Source organism: Pinus tabuliformis, chromosome 3_1 (genome assembly GCF_031772625.1).
Source record: "Pinus tabuliformis cultivar Carrire ecotype Pingquan chromosome 3_1, CPIR1, whole genome shotgun sequence".
Classification (NCBI taxonomy): domain Eukaryota; kingdom Viridiplantae; phylum Streptophyta; class Pinopsida; order Pinales; family Pinaceae; genus Pinus; species Pinus tabuliformis.
In genome coordinates, this window is record NC_142301.1 from 948936619 (window position 1) to 948949875 (window position 13257).

At 29.5% G+C, this 13257-nt stretch overlaps 1 protein-coding gene across 1 annotated transcript in view; it reads left to right on the top strand.

The window, feature by feature from the left end:
• LOC149190914 (agamous-like MADS-box protein MADS1) overlaps positions 1–10505 on the top strand; it is a 219015-nt gene extending 208510 nt beyond the window's left edge. The window contains exons 3-6 of the mRNA XM_089410618.1: positions 9699–9780; positions 10003–10064; positions 10223–10322; positions 10458–10505. Coding sequence (XP_089266744.1) covers positions 9699–9780; positions 10003–10064; positions 10223–10322; positions 10458–10505 — 292 coding nt within the window. The remainder of the gene's footprint in view (positions 1–9698; positions 9781–10002; positions 10065–10222; positions 10323–10457) is intronic.
• Positions 10506–13257: the final 2752 nt, after the last annotated feature.

The window sequence follows — 13257 nt, forward strand, 5'->3', positions numbered from 1 at the left end:
AAAGTAAAAAATAAAAACGCCCTTTTGATAATACCAGCTAGGAAAAAATAGCGCCCTTTTGATAATACCAGCTAGTTTTCCTTATCTTATATAAAATCATGCCCCAAGAGTTTGGAAAATCTATAAAGACTACATCCATTTATATGAATATTCTATAGTGGAATTATATATATACTAGTAAAACCTTGATTATGGAATAAACATTAATATCCTGTAAATAAATAACACAAACATTTTTATATGGACAACTAATTTCCAATCCCAATTGTTTCATATTTTTAGCAACATTACTGCAGTAGAATCCCTTCAATCCCCATTACATTACAATTATGGAGAGGGAAACCATTAAATAATAATGTTATGAATAATGGGGATGACTCGCATGATTCTTTTTTGTATATAAGATTATAGTAAGATAAATTTCATCAAAATCAAGAGGGATTGAAATATCCTTGGTCCAATCATTTTTGTTCCATCAAGAAAGTAATTGTAGGAGAAGGGTTATGTAAGAGAACTTGATTTCCCATTTGTAGCATACTTATTTTTTTTTGGGCAATGACATTATGTGTCTTAGGTATTTGGGGAGTCTATTATTAGGTAATTTTTGTTTGCACTTATCACAAAGTCGTTATAAGGATTGATCACATCTATAGTACTAATGGTGGGTTTATTCATGAAAATATTTTCCTCATTATTGAAAGCATATTCCCGTGATTGGAAAATAGTATCGATATTTATTACTAAAGGAAAAAGTAAAATATTCTTTAAATACTTAAATATAATTTAAAATATGAAATTGCGATGAATTGTTTTTAGATCCATAGGATTTTTATTTTCATCAATGTTTCAAACCAGCAAGTGTGGCTCATCATTAGGATGAATGTAAGAATAATGGGAAAGTTTAATCCACTATATATATATAACCTAAAGGATAAAACTAAAGATGGAATGAGAAAGAGGGAGATGAAGAAAAATTAAAAACCAAAGAAACCCTAAAATACTTAAATTAAAGGTAATATGTAGATATTGAATGATAATTAATAGTATGTTTTTTTTCAATTATTAATATAATATATTACATTAAGAAGTATAAGATTTCATAATATTATATAAATAATATATGACTCACAATAAATTTTTATATTTTATAATAACATATAAATACTATATTAAATACCACATAGTTTATTTAAAAGAGGAAAGGGGAGGGCTTAGTAGGAGATAGATCTAGAGGTTAATCTGGGAATCCAGTTCACACTAATTTTGCTACCTTCACCTCTGTTAAGATTGTTAAGGCTCTTACCTTTTTGGATGGCTTTATAGATTTTCTATGGTCATAATGATCAATATTGTCAAGGATGTATTTATTTTCTATTGGAATTTGGTTTTCATTGATGTCAACCCAAGCATGCTAGAAGAAATATTTCTTTCATTGAGGAAATTGATTGGGAAAAACAATATTTTCTCTTACAACACCATATTCGTTTCATATAATTTTCATGAGGATTCCAACTATAGGTGGCACAACCCGTAACTCCTCACAGTTGAGGAGATATGCCTAAAGAAAATTGGAACCCAATTGTGTGGTCATGATCCCTTAAATAAGATGATAAGAGAAGCTTGTTGATTGGTTTATTGGTGGCATTTATTATCCAAAAAATTCAATTAAATTATGATGGGCCTATTAAATCTTGTTATTTGGACTATCCCAACCCAATTTAGCTTGTAAATAAAGCTTGTTAATTATGAAAAATTTGGAGGTTAAGTGGAACTTAAATGTTGGCTCCAAATTTTAAAAATTCAATTTCAAATTACAAGGTTGGCTTCCATGGAATAAGGCCATGTTATCCCCTCTGGAAGTCCCCTCCGTCACTATATATTTGAGCTCAGATTTCTCCATATGGGAATTAATTTATCACACAATCATCTATCTATTGTTTTGATTTCCTATGGCCTTGTATAGTCACGCATATCTGAGGGAGTGAGGCCATGTTTTTAAAGAAGTTTATGGCATATTTTCCTTGTGATTTTCTTTGGTTTGGGAAGATATTTAAGGACTAATTGAGGGAAAATATAAGCTAAATTCATTGGTTCTGTGGGAAAATTCATATTTTTTCTATGTGCATATATTTTCCACCTAAGAAGGTTTATTTTGGAGGCTTTCACTCAGACTTATGTGGATGTTTTTCTATAGTATATTTGGTCTCTTCTGAAGAAAACTATGGCACCCACTTTTGAGACTATTCTAACGCTATTGGAATTACTATTTAGATATGTTCTAAAGAAATTTTTTCATCCCTATAAATTTAACATTCACATGGTTGAGGCCTACTTGTTGAATTCCTTCATATCTTTATGGAAACTATGAAAAGTTCCTATTTCATTTACTCATTGATATGAAAAAAAATTGACGCCACTTTAACAATTATTGTGAAGCTCCAGTGGCCCTAATCGAAAGGTTTCATGTAGCTTCCTTGGGAATCATTTTCATTCCTATATCAACACTCTTAAGGCCTCTTCCATTTCATAATTTGGCATCCTTTTGAGACTGATTTTGTGGATAATTTTGGCCTACTTGTGAGTTCAACCCTGACTAAGCTAGATCTCTATATAAGCAAATAATTTTGGAAAATTTATGGCCCAAACTAGGGATGGATTATTAGTAAATTCATGTTCATTCTAGTCTAATTACTTTTGGATTTTGTAAGGTAAAAATGCAAATTCTTCTAAAGAATTGATTTTATAGCTAAGGTTGAAGTGCGGTAACATTGTTTTAGTATTAGTTGAATCTAGAGAGAGGATGTGCAGAGAGCTATGGTGATTCAAGGATGTCTTGGGTTAATCCTTGAGTCAAAATTGTTAATGTTTTAGAGGAAATTTTTTGACTGTGATTAAGCGCTGACTAAGACCATATTCAGGGAAAACGTTGAAGAAATCAATGGAACACTTTTCATTAGCCTACATGAGGTATGTTTGGTCAAATTTTTGTTTTATTATAAAGTCATTGTTGAGGTAAGAATTGGATAGTAGACTTTGAGGCATATTAAATACAATATATCAAGTAAAGGTGAAGGATTTTGATTGAAAGAAACATCAAGTACTGCAATAAAAGGTAGGAGCTATCATTATGTTATATCTTACTATACTATCTATTGAAATTTATGATTTATAAAAGCTTGGACAAGAATCATTGATCTATATAAGGAACTTTTCTAAAGTTTGGCTGTTGAAGTAGTTTTTGCATTTAATGCATCAACTGTAAGGGGTTTCATTTAATACCATTGTAAGTGGTTTATTGTCCCTAGTATGGGATCCAAAATAATTTTTATTATATTTTTATAGTGGTTGGGTCGTGCAACGTAAGCGATTGAAGTCCACCTCAGATTGGAGCTTGAAAATACTTCACGTTTGTAGGGTGGTGCTAGGGAAAGTTAGAGCTTGTAGGGTGTTGAAGCATCCTTTTAGTTGTAGCTAATAAAACTAGGGTGTTAAAGTGTCCTTCTAGTTGGAGTTAATTAACCAAGGTGTTGGAGAATCCTTTCAGGAATTGAGGCTTCGTAATAAATTGAATGATGTTATAGAGTACTAGGATATTGGAGCTTCCCTTTCAACTGGAGCTGAGAAATATTGTATTTATAAATTATATTAAAGCATTTAGTGGTTTTTCTCCGACAAGGGTTTCCACTTAAAATTTATTTTGTAATGCTCTTATGATGTGTTGATGATTTATGTTTAGTTTGATTTTAATTCTTTTAAATTTAATAATTAACTAATTGAAGTGAAATCCTCTAAGTATTTCCAACATCTTCAATGCCATGTTCAAGATGGAAAAATTTAATGTTCATTTATTTTCAAGGATGAACTCTACCAAGCTATCAAATTTATGGTTGAAAATATTTTCTTCCTTTAAAAATATGGCCACTACATCTATTTTATGCTCTCATATTTTAATCAAAAACATCACAAAATATTTCCAAGTCTTGATGTCTTTATCTAAAAGGATTTGACACCAAGCCTCTACATTGTTGTCTAGGGATAAATAAAATAATATCATCATCATCATCATGTCTTAGGTTATATGTATTTTTCGGTAAGAAAGACATGCCATACTAAAATAGTAGAAATGTTAACTACGTTGGTATTATTTCCACAGAATATTGGCAACATTACTTTAAATTCCTCATCCATTTTATAGGCATGACCTTGTGTACTTACCATATCAATAGGTTTGAAGATATGTTGATCTAATGGTTTGATATCAATTATATTAGCAAGTTTTTGAAATACAATACCATTTGAATGGAAAGGTTTCTTAGATAATCTTTGATATGTGATAATAGTGCTATATTCTAAAATTTATAAATTCATATGTGGAGTCACCATATGAGTAAACTAGAGTAGGTTTTGAGATATACTGATCAAGAAAAAGGTTGAAGCATAGATTTCATATTTTGAGAAGAAAGACTCAACTCCTCACTAGTGATGGGACTAAAAATGTTACCGTAAAATATATCAAGTCAATACAAATTATCTAATGGGGAAACTTAAATTGAGTGCAACAATGGGAGTGTTACCATTTTCACCTTAGCAACAACTCACCTCATTTCATTGATGTATGAAATCCAACACAAGGAAGGATGCACTAGTTGATATTAAGCGTCATGTTACCCAATCACTTTAAACTAAATCCTCAATTCCACAAAGGATAAGAAGCATTGAAATTAGAGTTCAAGGTGGATCAAATTGAAACCTTAGGATTTGAGTTACAAAAGCTCATATGGCTCAATAAAAAGGCTCAAATAGGTTCCAAAACATACACAATCTAGAAATTACACTTGGCTAACATATGCCATCCATTTAAATAAATAAACAAACAACAATACAATAGTTTATGATAGTAATAAAACTAGCCCCAAAATATATGATAAAAAGGTGTAACATGATGGATACAATAATGAGTAAATAACAAAATAAGAGAATAAATTACAATAATTTTTTTGTTGTTAGAATATCATAATCCCTAGACATTGTACCTATATTGGGAATGGAAAATGAAAGTAAAATGACAAATTTTCTTTTCCAATTATATGTAAGAAAACCCTAACCCTATGACAATAACATCCAAGACCATTAATGCTAAAAATGTATGATTTTTTATTTAAATAAACATTTAATTATCATAGATTAAGTAAATAAAATATTTTTTAGGGATTTAAAGATTGGCACAAAATATAATACTATTTTCTTTCTTAATATAGGGCTAATTGAATCTACAAATATTAATATTTAGAATAACACACTGGATTTGGATTCAAAGGAATAAGGGAGATAGTTTAGTGTCCTTCAATCCTCTAACCCTAACATACTTCTATATTTTTAGACAAATAAAGGGAAGGAGCTAACACTATATCACCATAAGGGAACTTAATGAAATCCTTCTTCGGGGAGAATTTAGAGATAAATAAAACATTGACAAAATGTTGATGAATAGTTAATAACCCTAAATCTTTGATAAAAGGAAATATTGGAGGAAGATAACTTAGATAGCATAGAATAAATCATTAAATATCACCAATATTCATCCATGAAAATAGAACCATCCACAAAGAATCTCCCAAAAGAAAATTTCTCAATTAGTGATCCATAACGCACAAGAGTGAAAAGACAACATCAAGTATAAATGATCTACAAGTGTCTTAATGATCTGAGGAAGTGAATTTCTCCCCTATACATATGAGGTGAAGCAAGTGATTTGATCCTCTAATTAGGATAAAAGCCCCTAAGAGTATAAATTCCATGATATAGGGTGGGTATGTTATTAAGATAACAACCAATGATAGCATCTATCATATTTATTAAAAATAGCCTAAAATAGTTGACACATGTGAGAAAAGTCCCTTCCGAATGGTGACAACATCCTCCAAAGTGATGTTTCTCCATGAAAAGTGGGAATATGTGGAGAAAATGGCATGTATCATTCCCTTAAATCATATATCATCACCTAGGAGTGGTGCTTCATCATTATAATTAGCCCTTTCAAGACCAATATCATCCTCCAAGGTCGACATCATCATCAAATTTAGTGCTAGTGTGATGTCCTTGTATTAGGGTATGGTGTCATCAATATAGAAGGTGTCAAATTCCCTTTGCAGGGGTCCAAAGTCATCATCATAGGAAGTTGTCCTCAAAATTTACCTAGCACCCTATACCAATTTCCCTATTTCATCTATGAAATAGGTGGAGCATCAACTATTAAGTGCTACAGAAGCATATTCATCATCCTTCAATGGATCTTATCTACACCTAGAGTATTATCTAGAACATACTGAAGAAATCAAGTGAGGTCAACATTATGGATAAAATAATATTAGGAACATACATATGGACCATATTTAATATGAGATACATCAAATTACATCACACTAGTTTTCATGTTCAAATGTCTCACTATCTTATGACTATATACAATTTGTCAGCTTTAGATACGGGAGGGTGTATGTCGCTATTAGGTACCTCCAAATTGAAGGGGAGGAATAGTTCCTAGGAAAATTGTTTCAAATGACAAGTGCAAGCGATAAATATTAGGATTTTTAGTTTCCATCATGAAGGATTTCATAGTCTTATACTAGGAAATGTAAAACCGTCAGTGATGATCTCCTCTATAGAAAGAGTGCTTAGTTTCTTTAGTTACCTTCTCTCATGTTTTTTTTTCCAAACCCCTTTTTTATCCTTTTTTATTTATTTGATTGACTCATTTAACAATTTTTGTTGATTATCATGTAATAATGATGATATACCCCTTTGATATATGGTAAATTTATCGCTTCATAAGGGTAGAGCTCTCGCATAATTGGATTTTTATTTGCTTTAAATAACTTACCATTATTTTTCATTCTAACTTCTTCCCTATGATTATTCTTTTTTCTTTACTACATTAACCTCATGCATTTCCATTCCCTTCTTCTCATAGGATGAATTATATAGGCATCTAGTATAATTGACTAACAATATCCAATCAAGTTATAGGCATAGGAGTAATTATGTTATGGGAAATATTAAGTATGAATATGCTACACATGATACCACAATCAAAACCCTTATTTTGCACCTCCTAAATAGCTAAAGAAAGGCCCTAACTAAGGTCACATTGTAATAGAAGAAAATGATAAGCACCAAGGTGAAATGATGAATAATTATACGTTCTAAGCATCAAGATATATTATCTAGTCTCAAACAATAACCCATACTAGAGTGCCAAAAGCACTATATGAAAATCCTCATAAGTAAAAATGGTTCATGTAACTCATAATAGATGACCCCACCTTCATCAATGAATATGTTAGTAAAGTAGACAAGATAACCAAATAGTGGCCATGAGGAATCTAAGGATAGTATATGTGAACTATATGAGGTTTTAAGCTAGAAATCTACATCTTAGAAGAAAAATTTTGTCTTTCGGTTACTGATGTATATGTATGGGTAAGAGACAACATTACAAAGTTTTATGTACCAAGGATGGGTAATGAAGTTGTAACCATTGTTCGGAACGAACAATAAACACCTCAACATTTTATTAAATCTTCTTAGGCTCAATAACTTTGAAAAAGTCATTGAACCAATGGAGAAGTCCTTAGTAGAGTTATTTATAGACCTCTAGGTGGGATATAAGTGTCATGAGTAATTTACCTAAATTTGAAATGGGCTTTGATGAATAAACATGGTCAATGTGAAAAAATAAGCATAATCCCCAATGTAATGATCTCAAGCTCAACTTCCATGAACAACACTTACAAACCACAACATGAGACCTCCACAATGAGAATTTAACATCCATGTTAAATATAAGCACCATTATGAGGTCATGGGCATCATGGATGTCTTTTTGGTGCTTTACTATAATCAAATGAAGGGAAATTTTATCTAATTCTAAACCTTGCTTCTTAAGCTCAAGCACCATGTATGAGCCATGAAACTAAACAATATAAATTTTTTATGGATCATTCACCTCTAAATGGTATATGATCATTATAAATAGGTTATTTTTCAACCAAGAATGGGCTTGAAAGTCTAACAAAGGTTATCGGAGGAAAACAAAGGCCATGTTCCCTAAATGAATCTTCTCAAGTTTAAGTTTCATGAATAATACCAATAACCCAAGAGGCTTCTTAGGAAAACTAATATAATGATCCGTGAATGACCACATAGTATCCCTATACAGTATCTCAATCTTAGTGGAAATATATAAATATCATGAAAAAAAACACAACCTAATCCCCAAATAGAAATGTGTCTCAATCTCATGCCAATAATGGTTCTCAAAGACATGATTAGGGTTTCTCAGCATTTCAGTGAGATACGAGTGCCATGAGTAGGTTTTGTGTAAAGGAAACATGTCTCAATATGTAAACATGGTCAAGGAGGAATCAAGGGGATTAAAACCCAAATAAAACTTATGGAGCTGAAGAACCATAATTATGGAAGGAAAACACTTGGGCCTTATCGATAGCCTCTTGCATTCAACCACCATTAATAAAACTTGCAAACCACACAATAATCCCTTTCAAAGGGGTAATTCGTATTAGAGATGGGTATGGATACCACTATGAGGTTCTGCATACCAAGGATGGATCACAAGGCCTTAAACATGGTCAAGAAAGGAAAATAAGTGCATTGGGATATTCTTGGATCTTCTTAGGCTCAAGAGATTTGAAGAAAACATTCAACCTACACGAGTCCTTTGTAGGGGTTATTTGCATGCATTCAAGTGTATAAATACACCATGAGTAGGCTTTGTATTGTTGAAATGGGTTCCAATTCTGAACTATGGTTAAGGGGTAAAGAAGGCCCATAACCCCTAAATAATTAAACCTCCTTGAGCTCAAGCACCATCAAGAACACCTAAAAACAATGACACAAAGCCTATTTAGGAAGTATTTGGCATCCATGTTAAAGAAGATAATGCATAACTATAGCAACCTAGATTCACAAGGGAAGATTAAGGTCATTCCTAACTCTAGCAAATTCATGAAAATACCATGCAAGTTCATCTTTAAGTAGAGCATGCTAGATGCCACTCTTTGGATTTGAACAAAAACTTAGCAAATTTATCTCAAACCAAAGCACCTCAACCTCTTTCCAAGACTTTTGTTCTCTTAGGATAAATAATAGAATTGATAAGAATAGCATTTAACCCAAAAAATATAACATTGAACAAACATACATACTTTGAAGACCTATTGTACTAAAGATAATTGCACGTTAATGACATGATAAAGTAAAATGACCAATAGCAAAACTTTAACACCATGTTATATTTTATCTCATATTTTCATTAAAAACTATCAAAACTAATATATTTTTTAAAATAAAATTTTATAACTCTTTGTTAAAAAAAAAAAAAAAAAAAAATTATATAATTATATATATATTATTATTTTTGGTAAACCACAAGGAAACTAAATATCAATTTCTTACCAATTATATTTATATTTATATTATAATATTCCAAACTTAAAATATACAGTTTTATATACATGAGATTAAATAAATGTTAAATTGATTTTGGTTTATCTAAAAAGTGTTCACAGAAATTTTATATTTATATTTATATTATAATATTCCAAACTTAAAATATACAGTTTTATATATATGGGATTAAATAAATGTTAACAAAATTTGATTTTGGTTTATGTGAAAAGTGTTGACAGAACTATTGAGAGATATAAGAAGACACAAACGAAGGAGATACGATGCAAACCAATTACACAGTCAAGTGCAGAGGTATTGACGTTTGGATTTCTTTTCAGCATATATTTCTCTACACGTTTTGTTTCTCTTATATATGTAAAAGAAAGAGAATTGGCGTTTAAAATATACATATTTCAAATTGGGGCATTTAAATAAATATAAATCTTTAAATTTTTTTAATTTTAACATTTCAAAAAATTCAGAGAATTTTTAAATGATGCAGTTTGGTTTCCTAAATGCATTTTAATTTCACAGTTTTGGCAAAATGACGCTCAAAAATTAAGACGAGAAATTGACATGCTAGCCAATACTAACAGGTTTGTACTTAACTATAGCTCATAAAGCACCTTTGATAACATATTTTAATCTGAATATTAAACGTTTTTAGAGTATAACATCTTTATAATGTTTAACGCTTTGCAATAAAGTTTTATCATAGATTTTTTAATTATAAGTTTTGATGTTATCGATGTAGGAATTTAATGGGAGAGAGCCTTCCATCATTAGATATGAAGGAACTCGACGAACTTGAAGTTCGACTTGGGAGAGGAATTCACCGTGTCCGATCCAAAAAGGTGATATAATATATGCAGTTTTTTTATTTGGGCACCTTTGCAATATTTCAATATGTCAGTGCAATAAATTGAAATGATATTTGATCATCATTCTCATTTGGATATGTTAAATACCAATTTCTTTTTAATACTCAGAGAGAAATGTTACTTCAAGAGATGGAGGCTACCCAACAGAGGGTATGATACATCTTTAACCAAATCAATTATTAACATCATAAACACTTAGATTTTTAAATTTTTCATCATATAGTTTAGATCTCATTTCTATGTCGTGGTTATTACTGGAGTTCGATTTTGCGATTACTGTTTTAACACTTAAACAATGTTCCTGTTTTCAATCAAATCGTAAGAAAGAATATGTCATTTTATGATTTACAGGAGCAAATGTTGATTGCAGAAAATCAATTCCTGCATAACCAGGTATATCCTCATACTATAATAATTCATCTATTATTTTTTATACATTGCTCAGTATTAACTCATTAATATTGTTTAATTTTTAGATAAAAGAGTTCCAAATTGCGAATGGAAGTAGTGGGAGTACAGTGTTGCATTTTTATAAGGAGCCACTTCCTCAACTGCATATGTAAGATTTTCTTGAAGGAAATTTGGTTGAGATCAGCGCAAACAACGGTATTAAATATGACTAAGGGGTTCTCTCACCTGAATTTTCTGTAAAAAATATATTTGAAGTGTTAGTTATTCTGATTTATTTTACAATGTATAGGGGTGTATACTGAATATGACTAGTCGTGTAAGTGAATCTGGTAAAATTGTAAAACTGTACATTATATGAATCTGGTAAACCATGGGGTATATAGTAAACCATGGGGTGTATTTGTGGAAATAATGGAGGAAAAAACTGAAATAAGAAAATGGTTAATTTGAATTAGTTAATAATGGAGGAAAAAACTGAAATAAGAAAATGGTTAATTTGAATTAGTTAATTGCAAGATGGAATTAGTGTAGACACTTTTATTTTTAACAGTGGATTTTTTTGTTGACTATATTATCTAATTTCATTTGAAATTGAATCTGTATGCCAAAGTTTTGATTTTGATCTCAGCCTTATGGGATATGCCTGAGGGAAAAAGTGGATATGCAAAAACTGTATAATTTTGAAAATGGAAAAATTAGTGATTTTATTTCAAATAAAAAAAACAATACTCTATTTTGCCCGAACGAATTTATTTTCTGCAGCTGAACAGGGAAAGAATTAAAATAATAAATTCAAAAGAGAATATTAAATAATATAAAAATTATTTTTTTTCTTTTTTTTTTCAATCTATTTTTCTATAAAAACCATTGCCAAATCATAAATAATAAATTAGAAAACAATATATTAAACAATTTAAAAATCATTTTTTATTTTTTCTTTCTTTTCTTTATCCATCTTTCTATAGGAACCAGTGACAAATCATTCTCAATCATCTCTAATGGACATTCTTTAATTTAAATTTTTTGAAACATAAACTCTTTCTGGGCCAACCTTCCCATCTTGTAAAACCACGCTTCATGATGTTACTCCAGATGAATCGGTTCTGATTTATGAGGTGTTTGTCAATCGTGAACCAAGGTATTCATATCTTTTTATTTAAAAAAATCCCTCAATGATCTCCCCTGCTAGATGGCGGCTTTTTCCCAATGGGACGAGTGTTGAAGATGACTCGTGTGTAAAAAAGTTTTAATGGTAAGATTTTTATATAAAAGTAATTAATAAAATATTAAATAAATAGTAAATTTATTATTTTAATATGTAGATTGTTAAATTAAATTATATTTTTAATAAAAGTGTAATTTTACTTTTTGTAAAGAGGGAAAATTTAAATTGAATATTTTATTTCAAAATAAAATGGAATTAATGAAAAAATCATTTTATTTAAAAAAAAATATTTTTAAACTGTTTTATTTTTAAATTATTTAGAAATCATTTTATTTAAAAATATTTTATTTTCAAACTAAATTTTATTTTAAAATTATTTTTTAAACCTATTTTAATTGTCAAATTTTCGAGCATATAAAGGAATTGAATCTTTTGAAAATTCATTTTTTTTAAGTGCAAGAATTTGAACACTTAGGTAAAATTTTCCACTATTATGAATTTGATTCGTCATTAAAATATATATAGATTAGTCATTAAAATATATATAGGTTAGTTATTTTAATAGGTTAGTTAAGGTTCATGACAAATAGGTAAATGAAAAATTATATATTTTAAAGTAATATTAAAAATGTTACATAAATAATGTTAGTAAAAAAGAAAAATGTCCAATGATGAATAATATGAATAATTAAAAAGTATTTAAAAAAATATTTATTTTTCAAATTTTTATTGCATATAGTAGGATTTTCAATGAGACCAACCATTTAAAATCATCCAAACCTTTATTATTAAATACTAAGTTAAAATTCATAGCCTAAGTGTGTGCATCCGTACTTTTGAAATCATTTCAATACATAATTTTCACTATTTCGATATTGAGTATGAGTACACTACAAAAATTAAAAATTTTAGAACCATAATTTTCAATGCAAGATTAAATGACTATATTACAATTTTAGTAACTTAACTTGGAATACTAATTTATTCCAAGTTGACTATATTACAATTTTAGTAACTTAACTTGGAATACTAATTTATTCCAAGTTAGGTTTCAGTATGATGTTTTTTTTATTCTTTCTTTAACATATCCTATTATTTTGCATCTAACAAATACAATTACTTGATTCCTACTAAGCATATTTATATGTGGAATATGATATACCAGTGTTAAAGGTTGCTTTGTTATCACAAAAAATTGATCATCTAGCCACAATGTATGTAAAAAATTGATCATCTAGCCATAATGTATGTAAAAAATTGATCATCTAGCCATAATGTATGTACTAACTGAAGTACACCATGTAGGGCCAATTTTACCATAGTAAAGATGTT